Genomic DNA, 13,945 nt, shown 5'->3' on the forward strand with positions numbered 1-13,945 from the left:
GCGGGATCTGGCAGCCAGAATGAAGAGTTACAGATAACAGCAGCTGTCTGAAGAGGTGGTGATTCCATCACGCAAGTGAACGGGTAGGAACAAGCACTGAGAGCAGGGCAGGGGGATGGAGAGTGAGGGAAGATGCTGAGGTTGAGGTCTCATAGGCTACCATGGAAGGAGCCAATGGGCAGCTGGAGACTTAGGTCTGGAACTGAGGGAAATAATCAGCTGTGAAGGTACAGACTTGGCCACAAACATATTGAAGCCATGAAAGTGGCTGAATTTGTCTAGGGAGAACGTGAAGAACGGAAGGTGATGGAACTCTAGAAAACCCCAACTATTGAGGAAAATATTTTCATGCCTGCAAAAATAGAGAGATCAAACTGCTTCCCTGAGAAACCTACTTGGGAAAGGGCTTTCTTTACAAGTACGGCAAGCTGTCATTACTGGTGGGGGAAAAAGTTGGTACTGCAAAACCAACTTGTTTCCTACCACATGTGAGGTTTTGAATAACATCTGGGTGGCATACTTCTGCTGAAGAAAATAAGCCATTTCAATGGCATATCTATTCAATAAAAATAGTGCTAACAGTTTATCAGAGTTATCACCACAGATATGCCTGGCCACCCTGAGCCCATGTGGCCAACGTCAGTAATTCCACTCTGGACACAAACACTGCTGGCTTCGGATGGAAGTGCTGGCCGCTCACAGCACTCCCAGGACGTACTGTTTTTCAGCCTTATGTATGTTCTCCCTTCACCCTAAAAAATTACCACAGTGCCACTTACCCACCTTAATGGGAATCTGCACGAAAGGCCATTTCTCCAGTTTCTCTCTCTCAAAAGCAAAGGAAAACTTCCCCATATTAATATGTAGCAAAAAGAGGGAGAAGAAAAAGCCTATTTGGTCCGCCCTCCTGGCTGTTGCTACCTTGCAGCTTATGACATACACATAGAGGGAGGTCTGATGAAGTGAACGAGGCAGCCGGAGGGCTACTCCATTCCCGTGGAAACCAGGAGTCCCTTGGTGCAGACGGCTCTTCCTACTTTCCCGTGCAGTTCTTTTGTGTGACTTTGAGGGGCTCGTGAATGATTTCTAAATGTGTGCCTGCTGAGGCGAGCCGCACAGCGAGGGAGGAACCCAGCCGAGCCGTGCCAGAGGAAGCCAACAGGATCCTAGCAGTGCGGGAGCTGGCTCGGCTCTTGCATGCAGTTTTTGAAGTCAGCAAAACAGAAACCAAATTACTATCATATTATGCTGGTGCAAGATCGAGAAGAGGGGACTCTACACCAGTTTAATTACTGTGAGAGATACACTTGTTATTCTGTGACTCGCTGCATCTCACGTGTGGACCCTGAAGACAAACGTAAGTTCTCGTGCCGCTATATTTTATTGCTATGTAATTTTCTTTCCAGTTTGAAATCATGCTTGGCCAACATGTCATCATTTCAATGAGAATTTCTAGTGAGCAAAGTTGTCTGCTAATCTTTACTTAAGACTTTTTTGTTTTCCTTCTATTAGCTAAGCAACATTGTGGGAGCTGAAATTCCTGACAGCAGCTGTGGCAATTCAGCCTAAGAATGGCTGAGAACTGTAACCCAAAGTACATCCAATTACTATGGGATTAACACTGGATGTATTTTTAATTGACTTTCTTAATGTAGAATGTGTACATCCCCGCTGTTTCTGATTGCATGCTATTTTAATAATACTGTGGCTAAACTAGTACTATCGGCATAACCAAGAAAATGAGATATAAACAAGAGTCCCAGTAATTATAAAACTTTTCTTCTTTGTCCAGGACATTTATCTCCCCGAATGCTCAAAAAAACCTGCAACCTTTATGCTAAAAGTTCATTCAGCTTTTTTGTCCTCGCTTTGCCGAGAAAATAATAAAACCAAACAGTGGACTCTCCTAAAATTGTGAATGAAGAAAACCTAGAGCCACCACGGTTCGGTTCTTTATCATTGTAATAATTGTAATAATGGAAGACAAAAATCCAGCCCCGGGAGACCAGCATGTACACCAGTCTCAGTGTTACAGAGCATGGGGACATCAAGGTGAATGGTGAGCAGAGGCTATAACGTGTTAGTCCTTCCACACCTCATCTGCTACAAGTTCTGGCTTAGACATGGATATTCTTTGTGAAGAAAATACTTCTTTGAGCTCAACTACGAACTCCTTAATGCAATTAAATGATGACACCAGGCTCTACAGTAATGACTTTAACTCCGGAGAAGCTAACACTTCTGATGCATTTAACTGGACAGTCGACTCTGAAAATCGAACCAACCTTTCCTGTGAAGGGTGCTTCTCACCATCGTGTCTCTCCTTACTTCATCTCCAGGAAAAAAACTGGTCTGCTTTATTGACAGCTGTAGTGATTATTCTAACCATTGCTGGAAACATACTTGTCATCATGGCAGTGTCCCTAGAGAAAAAGCTGCAGAATGCCACCAACTATTTCCTGATGTCACTTGCCATAGCTGATATGCTGCTGGGTTTCCTTGTCATGCCCGTGTCCATGTTAACCATCCTGTATGGTGAGTGGCATTAGTTTCCCAGCTGTACTCGCACTGGTAATAAAGAGCATGTGCATGCCATCAGCAGATGAGATGGGGCTCAGGGGGCAAACAAATTATAAATAGAAGGCTTTATTTATAGACTAGGGTCTACTGTGTTACTTATATTTTACTTTTAAAATGGGATTTCACATAAAAATCAGACAGTCTATGACCTGTGATCATTGGAGAGTTTTGTGCTTTAAAACATGTATATCCTGTGTAAAAATGATCATTGGAAAGTTTTGTGCTTTAAAACACGTACATTTAATGTAGACATTTTTATAAATTACCCCGATATAGTCATAAACCAGTAACTTACCCGTCATTCTGAATCTACTTGATTTTTGCTCCTTTATATTCCCAACCAATATTCCAGCCTTCAGGACAGAACAGTTTCATCTTTGTCACACAGTTTTCAGCACTTCTAATGGAGTGATAAAGCCTTCCCAATTACCTTGGAACATTTGCAGGGAGGACATTCGTGGTGCAGTAGGTTTTATGTTAAAATATGCAGAGTCTCCATTAGAATAAATGAATTACTCCAGTTTTAATCGTTCCCTGCCCAGAGAAGCTAATTTGGAAATGTGCCTTGAATTATATCCTCAACTCTTTAAAACTGCATATGCATAAACTCCTCCAGTCTGGTTTGGAGGAGGGTGGGAAACAAATGGGAAGGGATTAATCTTGCTTTCTTCTCAACAGAGTTTGAAACAGTCAAACCTCTCAGCAAGGGACCAGAATGTGATATTCTTTCCAAATTATGAGTAATACAGCCAGATACCTCCTTAAAAGAGAGAGAGACTATTGTGACTGCTGACACAGGCACGAGCAGCAGTCACCCAGAGCTTAGAGACAGGTTATGATAGCTATCTTTAAGGGGAAATTTTCTGGCCAAGTCTTAGGGGCTAAGATTTAAAAACAATCAACCCAGCGGTGGAGAGTGTGAAGAAGGAAGGCGGTACGCAAGGGCGAGCAGACGCCAGTTTGCACAAAGCTGGTAAAGCTCATTGCAAGTCCAGCCTTCGCCTGACCATTTAAATGCCACACCAGAATGATTTCATTGAATTTGCCTGTCCTTTCCCCCGCATCCTGGGGAAGATTCTCCCTTCCCAAACCCCCTCCCCTAGGGGGCAAACTCCAGTGGGGGTAGGAGGAGTGACAGAGCAGGAACCAAAACAGCGGCTGGAGGGTGGGGTGACCCCAGGCGTCACCCGCTTGGGGAGCAAGGGCGCCCCCTGGCGGCCGCCGCTCTGAGCGCAGCCCATTCCCTCCGGAGCCCCGCCCCTCCCTGAGCTGCTCCTCCCGCCTCCCCGAGTCCACGGGGCGTGGGGCATGAGGCTTCTCCCACAAGGAAATGCCCCCTCCTTATCCCGCATCGGAAACACGGACTGAGGCCTGGGCTGCCTCCTTGCCAAGAAAACCCCTCCGAGGGCCATCTGTTCCGAACAGAAAGAATGTGGTTTCCCCCATCAGGCGCTGCAAAGGAAAAGGCTTTCATTTCAGCTCAAGCTCTTCGCAAATAATACAAGTGAATGGATGTAAATTAGGCTTGTACCTACGCTCTTTACTTGTCTAAGTATCTCCTGTGGCATTTTGGTAGAGAGTGTATGTTTGCGTTGGAGTTTGTTCAGCTTTGTGGGTCTGTAATAAGAAAAGTGGACTTTTAAATTTTCCTTCTCACATGCAGGCAGATCTAACTCCGCTGCTTATACTGTGATCAACACTAATTAAAGTTTATATAACTGCTTGATCCACCTCCAAAACACAAAACCAGGACACTTTGTTTATGTCCATAAGGCAAGGCACACTCTAACCTTCCTCATATAGCAGGTGACCTGCAGTGTCTCTTACATTGGAATTGTCTGGGGAGCTTGGAAAAGGCTTTGCAAACGCTTTGACATTTGATGTCCACCTCAGCCCACCCTCCAAAGATGACTTAATTGGGCTGGATTTGGCACAGGCATCAGGACCTTCTCTAAAGCGCTCCAGCTGATTCTGATGTGCAGCCAGGATTGAGAGCCACCACCCCAAAGCAGCTGTTCACAAAGCGTGGTCCCTGGACCAGCAGCATCCGCATCACCCTGGAGCTTGCTAATTCAAATGCAAATTCTACAGCCTGCTCCAGACTAACTGCATCTGGACCACTGGAGGGAGGTCCAGCAGTGAGAGGCGTGGCAGAGTCTGATGCTCACTCAAGTTTGAGAAATGCTTCCCTAAAACAAAGTTCAGAGCAAGGACACCTTCCTTTATTTTTCTTCACCCTTGCCTTCAGCTCTCCCTACACATACCCTAAATTTGAGTTTGGCACCCAAAGCATTATTAGATCATTATTTTTCATTTTTACAGCTAGACATATTCACAATCTGAATTTTTAATCATTTACTCATTTGCACCAGTGCAATTTATTGCCATCAGTGGATGGGACTGGATGGTTATAATAATGACTAAGAGGTGAGATTAACCTCAGGGAAATACAATCCAGAGAATCTGTGACCAAATCCTGACAGTAGTGTGAGAGGTGCTCCAGAAGAGGAGCCAAAACACAACTTTTGATGTAAGCCATTAAGAAAAGTTTTGCCAGGTGTAAGGGGGAAGGAAGAGAACTCCCAAATAGAGACAATCCGAGTTTCCATGCCACACTCACATAACTCCAGACGCTAGAAATTTTCAAACCCTGCATTCATCAGCCAGTGCTAGCTTATCATAGTTAAGTATAGCTGCCAGTGGGCTTCGTTTTTCAAATACTAAAAATATATTGTGTTGTCCTTTGCCATCACCTGTGCCCGTCCCAGAGCTGGAAATTGTCATAGGGTAGGGATCCGCATGCGCCAGGAGGCACAAGGTTGCTCACTGACACCAACCTTCTGCCTCGTAGGGTACCGGTGGCCTCTGCCCAGCAAGCTTTGCGCGGTCTGGATTTACCTAGACGTGCTCTTCTCCACGGCCTCCATCATGCACCTCTGCGCCATCTCGCTGGACCGCTACGTCGCCATCCAGAATCCCATCCACCACAGCCGCTTCAACTCCAGAACTAAGGCATTTCTGAAAATCATTGCTGTTTGGACCATATCAGTAGGTAAGTGGGAACATATTTCAGAGTCTCATTTGAAATGACAGTTCGTGCTTTCTGAAAAGACTTGTTCCATTTTGTTGTACTGAAACCTGACATCCTCAATCTACTGTTTTAGGTGGTACAAGATATGTTACAACACCGTAATTATCAGATTCGCTTCAGGAAAGAAAAATCTGTTTATGTCACTGGCTGACAACATCAATTTGTATTGCTTTGCACAGGCAAGACTATAAACAGTAGAGCCAAAAAAAAAATCAGAAATAACTGTGCTGTTTTCCCTATTTCTTACTTTCAAGTCCACGACTCTAATTATTGGGTTTCCCAAAGACCTCAACTTTTATAATCACTGGACTTATGGTCAACGTAAAGATGCAGATCACTTTGCTAGAGAACAGAAAGCCTCTGGGCTCTAGAGAAAGGTCCCACGTGCTGAAGCTTGGAGGGAAAAGGTGGGCCAGAGGGAACTGCCAGGATTTGCTTTGGGGCAAGGCTGCTTCTCAGTCTGCGCCGGTGTCCTTAATGACCTTCCTCCTTTTATGATACCACACGCCAAAGGATTTCAACCCGCTTCTGTTAGGTTGATCACATACATTCATCTGTTGCCAGTATTGATCTTCTGTCACACACCTAACAGTCAGAAAAGCCAAGGGAATGGAAGCTAAGGGGGCAGGTCTCAGGCAATGAAGTGAATTGTACCTGTCAACCTCGGCAGCTTGGTTGGTAACCAAAGATTCTCTGACATTCATTTTAAAATCCAAAAGCCTGTCAGGCAGGAGTGTTGCACCTGCTTATGGCCATGCTGGTGCCAGCATCTGCTAATATGAGAGACTATGGGATTCCACCGCTTGAAATCAAGGGCTTGAGCGAGCTCATCCACAGCATTGGATAATAGTACCAATAATAAGAGCCAACACAATAATACAGTATCTTGTGTTTTTTAGTTCCCACTGTTTACTTTGCTGCTAGCAATGGGAACTATTATGCAATTTGAAGAGTAGGTAGCTCCATCTTATAGAAGAGGAAAAACTGGGATTCAAAAAGCGAAATGAGCCGTGCAAAGCCCCACAGCCAGTAAGCAGCACAATGAGGATTCTATTGAATTCTGATGGGAACATCTGATGGAAACACTAACAAATCACACTTGTGTCACTTTCAAATGTTTCCAGTCTTACCTGCATTCTGTTTTAAATTTCCCATTACAGTTTGAGATAGAAGATTCTATGGTGCTTATTTGATAAATGAGGGAACCAGAGTACAGAGGTATTGTGGCTTATTGGGTCATATCTCCAACTTGCAGCAAGACTAGGACTCTAAACTTCCGGCACCAAGCCCTGTTCTTTCTGTTCCGTCCTTAGGAAACAGTTTTTGCTCCTAGAAAATGCTTGTAGTTTCTGGGACTGTGCAAGTTGAACTCATTCTACTAGGAGCAAGAAAGTGAAGGGCCAGTAACCACTCATTCCCAGTTACACATAAAATACTCCTGGGGGACATTCTGATTTAATGGTCTAGGGTGAGGCCAGGTGATTCTAAGGAGCAGTCAGAGTTGAAGACCACTGAGACAGGTTTTCAGGGTGGTCAGTGTGATAAGTAGGAGAATCAAGAATATAATGCAAAGGGAACAAATGAAGCTATTTATTTTTACCCTGATACACTGTCCATAGTCTTATCCCAATATACTGTGCCACTGGGGAGACAAATGCTGAGAAGGTCAACCATCTTTTCCTCAGCCACACTGACTCCCCCATCTCATTCAAGCTTCATGGTAACAACAATAGTAAGGTAACAGTTTCTGAGCACTGAGTACAGACCCAGTAGTATACAAAGCCCCTTAAAGAAAATCAGCTGCAGAGAACTCAGTTGCACAGGATGATATCGCTTATAATCAGGAGTCAATATGGGTCAATCGGAGTCCAAAGCCCATGCTCTTTCCACTGCCCAAAAGATAGCCAGAAAGAGCCAGAGGCAGACTATCACCACAGGAGGCAGGCAGGCTGGAATGGCTATGGTGGTGCTGGGCAGGGATCATTCATCCATCCATTTGGCCAGTCTTTCTGAGATGGAGTTTCACTCTTGTTGCCCGGGCTGGAGTGCAATGGCACTATCTCGGCTCACCACAACCTCCGCCTCTGAGGTTCAAGCGATTCTCCTGCCTCAGCCTCCTGAGTAGCTGGGATTACAGGCATGTACCACCACACCCAGCTAATTTTGCATTTTTAGTAGAGATGAAGTTTCTCCATGTTGGCCAGGCTAGTCTCGAACACCTGACCTCAGGTGATCCACCCACCTTAGCCTCCCAAAGTGCTGGGATTACTGTGCCCACATTTGGCCAGTCTTGTAATGTGCATCTATTATGTGCTTGGCACCACATAGACCAAGATGAAGAAGATATGCATTCAAAGATTTCTCACAGTAAGGTAGGCGAAGACAATCGATTCTTTTATCATTAAATGTCCCACTTTATATCTAGTGATGCTTCTTGACTTAATATCTATTTGATCTTAGTATAGTTAATTTTCTTTTGATTATCATTTTTGGATATATCTTATTTCATCCTATTACTTTCAAACCTTTTGTGACTTTAAAGTGTTAGCCTATAAGCAGCATAAAGTTTTGTTTTTAACCCAATCTTTGTCTTTTACTTGGAGTATTTAGTCCTTTTACATATAATGTTAACTCATATTTGGGTTTAAATCTGTTATCTTACAATTTGCTTTCTATTTTCCTTTTTGTTCTATATTCTAGTTTCTTTTCATTCTTACCTTCTTTTGGACTAATCAAGAATTGTCAATCCATCATTCCCCTTTATGAGCTTTTATCCATTGTTTTAAATTACTTTAATAATTACATTCCTTATTGACCTTAGAGTCTAAAACAAATTATTACTTGTAACACTTCTTGGTTAGTGCAAAAACTTTAGAACCTTTTAACTCCATCTATCCCTGTTGTCTTTTGGGTTTTTCCCTGTTTACTAAATGTCTTTTTTTTAAACCCATAAGACATCATTATAGCCATTCTATTCAGTATTTCTCATATATTAACCCCTGTTGCTGTTTATTGTTTTATTCACTTTCATGATTTTGCCTGGGTTCCTCATTCCTGAAGAATTTTCTCTAGAGTATCATGTAGTTTTTTCTGTTTTTCTTATCCTAGGCATCTTTATTTTGTTTTCATTTCAAACACATTTTCCCTCAGTATAGAATTCTAGGTGGACAGTCATCTCTTTTTCAGCACTTCATAGGTGGCAAATCCAACATTTCAGGCTTATATTTTTTGTTTGTAAGAACCCAGCTGTCAGTCTTATTGTTATTCCTTAAGAACCATCACCTTGTGCCATGCCCTGCTGCTTCAGAATATTCAGTCTCTATTTTAGCAGCTTTACCATGATGTACTTAATTGTGAATTCGTTTTTGTTTTTATCCTGCATGGTTATGTATTGATTCTTAAACTTGTGACTTTGGTCACTTTGAGAAAACTCTTGGCCATCATCTTTTCAAATATTGCTTCTGCCCCATTCTCTCTCTTCCTCATGTCTGGGACTCCAATTTCATGTATGCTAAACCTTTTACCCAAGTTCCTTATAACTCGAACACTTGTGTATATATATATTTTTTTTCTTTTTTCTTCAACTTTTAAGTTCAGGGGTACATGTGCAGGATGTGCACGTTTGTTACATAGGTAAACGTGTGCCATGGTGGTTTGCTGCACCCACCATGTGGTCATCCCATTACTCGGGTGTTAAGCCCAGCCTCCATTAGCTATTCCTCCTGATGCTAACCTTCCCACCTCCGCTCCCCCCACAACTGGCCCCAGTGTGTGTTGATCCCCACCATATGTCCATGTGTTCTCATCATTCAGCTCCCACATATTAGTGAAAGCATGCAGTGTTAAACACTTCCACATTTTCTACATTTTTCTTCTCTTATTTCTTTAGATAGCTTTACTGACTTTTCTTCTTCTGTTTCTAGTCCTCTCATCAGCTACTTCTAATCTGCTTAGGACCCATCTCTTGTTTTCTTAAATTCCTACACTTTTAGTTCTAGATTTTTTCATTTAATCCTTTATAGATTCCAGGTTTTTAGAAAAATTCTTCATGTTTTCATCTATTTTCTTAAATATTAATCACAAGTATCTGGATATCTGTTTTCTGGGTTGTGGGATGACCTAGGGACTTCTCTTTTCTGAGTTGTAGGTTTTATTTCTTCATTCTGTCGGTATGTCTGGTATTTTTTTTAAATTGAGTACTGTGTATGCCTGGTAATTCTTTATAATTGAATACTGGACACTGGAATAAAATGTTTGGATGTTTTGTTGATGCTGTCTTTCTCAGAGTGGAGTCTTTTAGCATTAGCAGCAGTTAAAGTAAGCACAGGTCCCCTTAATCCAATAAGGGATTGAGTTTAATATTTAAGGCAAGGTTCTTATAAAAACCAGTTTATTTCCAGTTTGCCTTTACAGCTAGGATGTATTTTTTCGTGATCCCAGATGAAAGCCTGACGTGTTCTCCATTTTGAGGAGCCCTGAACTTCAAATTTTTTATCCTCAACATCGTAAGACTACTGCCAACTCTCTTTAGCTATTCGGTCTCTCAATCTGTTTGATCAACAAACTGGCAATTGCCTCAGTAGAAAGGTAGCTCATAGTGTTATCTTGCTTTCTTGCTCTTCCCTTCATTCCACAATCTTAACTTCTTAACATCCTGGCTACCTTGGTACCCTCTCACCAACTGCTTTTTATCTCCCTGATCCCAAGGACAGGTTTGGGACCTCGAATTCTGCTTTATGTGGTACTAGTATTACTCTACCTTTTTTGTTTGACTCTCCCTAAGCTATTTTCTCATCTGTAGCTTTGCTTTATGTGCATTTTCACAAGTAACATATGGACAGATTTATTTTTAACAAAATCCGTTAGTCTTTGCCGTTTTAATACTGAAATTTGACCTGCCCACATTTGTGACAATCAGCACCAGTTTTAGCCCTTCCATCTTATATTCGTATTTTAATAGCTCGTTTTTTAAATGAACTATTTCATTCACTGACTTGCACAGTGTCTCCATTTCCTTCTCCATCCCAGTTAGTTTGAATTGTTATGGGCCTCTTCCATTGCTCTCATTACAGTCCCATTGCAAATCATCACATTATTTCTATTAATATATCTAAAGTAAATAATCTCATTAAGTTATTTCCTCACTACCCTGAGTCCCAAGTCACAGGTTTTCCAATAATTTCTAAATAACCTAGTGGCAGAGTAGATCTTTTAAAGCAAGTCAAAAAATGCAGAAGCCATAAAGAAAAATATATAGATAAACAGTTATGTAAGTTTGATGTGGCTAAAATCAGTGTAAGCAAAGTATTTCAATGTGTATGATCGGCAGACCAAGGGTTAATAACCTTAAGCTACAAATAGCAACAGATTGAAAAAGAGGAAAAGGAAACAATCTAACAACGAGAGAATAAGCAAACTAAAATTTCAGGCAATTCACAGAAACATAACATGAAATGGACAATAAAACTTATTAAACATGTTGAGCCTCTTTAACAGTCATGGCAATATAATCTAAAACAACGCAGTAACATGTTTCACTTATCCAGTTGGCAAAATGAAGTTAGTGAAAACAGCCAGCGCTGCCCTGAATATGGTACCACATGCACTCTCTCAAAACCCTGCTTGTGGAAATGTGAATTATTTGTTCTGGGACTATCTAGCAAAAGCTATTCAAACTTGACCTACCAATTCCACTTGAGAGAATCTATTCTATAGAAAAACAAGAGTACATATAATGATCTTTAATGCAGCAATTTCTTCAGAATGGAAGAAATGGAAAGGTTGGATTATGTTGAGATACATCACTTTTCTCTAAATTGCAGAATATTTTGAAGATCTTAAAAATACTGAGACTATACAGTTGTTTCCATTTATCCACAGTTTCCCTTTCCATGGTTTTATTTACCCAGTTAACCACACTCTGAAATTGTTAAATGGAAAATTCAAGAAATAGACAATTTGAAAGTTTTAAATTGCCCTCCATACCAAGTAGAGGGATAAACTCTCCCACCATCCTGCCTCATATTACCCAGAATGTGAATGATCCCTTTGTCCAGCATATCCACACTGCAGATGCTATCCACCTGTGAGTCACTTGGTAGCCATCTCAGTTATCAGACCAACTGCCATGGCATCATAGTGCTTGCGGTCATCTTTATTTTACTCAATCATTTACTAATACTTGAATTCTTACTGCTGCTAAGCTCTTACTGTGCCTTATTTATAAATTAACCTTTATCATAGGTATGCATGTACAGGAAAAAAAGTCTATATAAAGTTTAGTATCCTTGGTTTTGGGCATCTACTGAGGGTCTTGGAATGTATGGCCCTCAGATAAGGGGGACCACTGTATTTGATATTTAAGTGAAGGAATGTTCATGATGTTAAATGCAAGCAGCAAGTTTTGGGGTGGTATGCATGGTGTGAGCTCATTCTGGTAAACTAATAATAATACAGTGATAATATGTGGGGATATAGATATATGTATACATACACACACAAATACACACACAAGTGCTGAGAATCTGTCAAAAGACTTCACACTTATCAAGATGATTAAATTAGAAAGAATGGTAGGATTGTCATATTTTTCTTTATGCATTTCTAAATAGTTTTGTGTTTTTGTTTTTTTTTTTTTTCCTTCTTAAGACAGAGTCTTGGTCTGTCGCCCAGGCTGGAGTGCAGTGGTGCGACCTCGGCTCACTGCAAGCTCTGCCTTCTGGGTTCACTCCATTCTCCTGGCTCAGCCTGCTGAGTAGCTGCGACTACAGGCGCCCACCACCATGCCCGGCTAATTTTTTTTTCTTTTTTAGTAAAGACAAGGTTTCACCGTGTTAGCCAGGATGGTCTCAATCTCCTGACTTTGTGATCCACCTGCCTTGGCCTCCCAAAGTGCTGGGATTACAGGCCTGAGCCACTGCACCCGGCCTGTCACAAATATTTTTATTCCAAAGTGTTTCAGATGATCCAGAATGCAGCTGTCATACCTGCATCACGGGTCAAAGACAGCTTCTTGGATGAGGCGGCCTACTTTCAAAGTTAGCAAGGATCTGACACATTTTCACCGTGGTAACCACATCATAGATTAGTCAAGTTTTCCTGCACTCAGTACTCCTGAAATGTACTGCTGCTTCTCCCTTGCTCACCATTATCGGTGTGGTCACTTCACTGCCTGCCAAGGATTCCATCTAATTCTGAGGAAAAGGAACATATCGCAAATCAATTGTGTTTTCTGTGTGGGAGCTTCTGAGTAAAGCAGCAATGACAGGAGATTGAAGCATTGGATTAAGAATAATCCTGGGGGGTGGGGAGGGAGGGATCCTGGTGTTTTCTATGGGTTTCATTTTCCCTTCATAAACCTACCTCCCATGATCAGCAGTAACTGTGACTTCACCGCAACCTATAAAACGAGCACACCCTTTCCTCAGGATGGTTTCCTTTCTCATAATGGACGCTTCATAATGTATCCTTTTTCCATATGCCAATGCCATGAGAAGAGAAAATAGAAGCTACTTTATTTCCTGTCTTTAGCAAAGACATATCTCAGAAAAGGTGAAAATGACTATTTTCACTTTGTCATATTCTGACAGGCAACCAAAGATACCACTTTAAATTCCTTTTCCAGACATTATTTCATTTCAGAAATATATTTGCAGTTTATGGGGTAATTTTGAAGTACCGTCGGTCTAAATAGATTTTTTTCCCTCAAGGATAAACACGACCATGTATTTTCTGCATTATTACTTTTGTAATGGGAGGAAAGGCAAGCTGTGTTACATTTATTTGGGGCCTTTGCCCGCAAGCTGTGACACCTTGCATAGAATCTTCACCTGAAGGCTGAGGTCACCGGACCTAACCTCTTGCCTTCATGCAGCTCAAATCCTACCTTCCTAGACAGTGCAGATGTTTCAGGAATCTTTGAAGGACAGTGAAAATAAGCTCTCATTGTAGTTGTGTGTTGATTTAGCATATGGGGGTTTTAGCATCTTTTCAAGTTTATTCATGTTTAGCATCGTTTCATGTTATGTTTATGTTTTGTTTTCTATGATTGGCTGTCCATGGTTTTTACTGTAGGACTTAGGGAATATAAGCAAAATGTCTAGAGCCACACTATCTGGATGTGAATCCTGGCTCTGTTCCTCATAAGCTGTGTGACCTTGGGCAAGTTACTTCACCTGTGTCTCGGGTTCCTGGTGATAAAATGGTGATGGTAACAGTACCTATATTATGGTCTGTTTGCATGATGGATCTCTCTTGGATTCTATTTCATATGCT

General features: G+C 41.7%; 1 protein-coding gene across 2 annotated transcripts in view; it reads left to right on the forward strand.

Moving 5' to 3' along the window:
* The first annotated feature begins 954 nt into the window (after nt 1–954).
* HTR2A (5-hydroxytryptamine receptor 2A) overlaps nt 955–13,945 on the forward strand; it is a 64,060-nt gene continuing 51,069 nt past the window's right edge. Inside the window, exons 1-3 of one of the 2 annotated variants that reach the window (XM_023187391.1) lie at nt 955–1,357; nt 1,793–2,535; nt 5,432–5,632. In XM_023187391.1, coding sequence (XP_023043159.1) covers nt 2,124–2,535; nt 5,432–5,632 — 613 coding nt within the window. In that variant the 5' untranslated portion in view covers nt 955–1,357; nt 1,793–2,123. The remainder of the gene's footprint in view (nt 1,358–1,792; nt 2,536–5,431; nt 5,633–13,945) is intronic. The other variant, XM_023187392.1, reaches the window with a different exon arrangement.

The sequence above is a fragment of the Piliocolobus tephrosceles genome, chromosome X (assembly GCF_002776525.5).
Source record: "Piliocolobus tephrosceles isolate RC106 chromosome X, ASM277652v3, whole genome shotgun sequence".
Classification (NCBI taxonomy): domain Eukaryota; kingdom Metazoa; phylum Chordata; class Mammalia; order Primates; family Cercopithecidae; genus Piliocolobus; species Piliocolobus tephrosceles.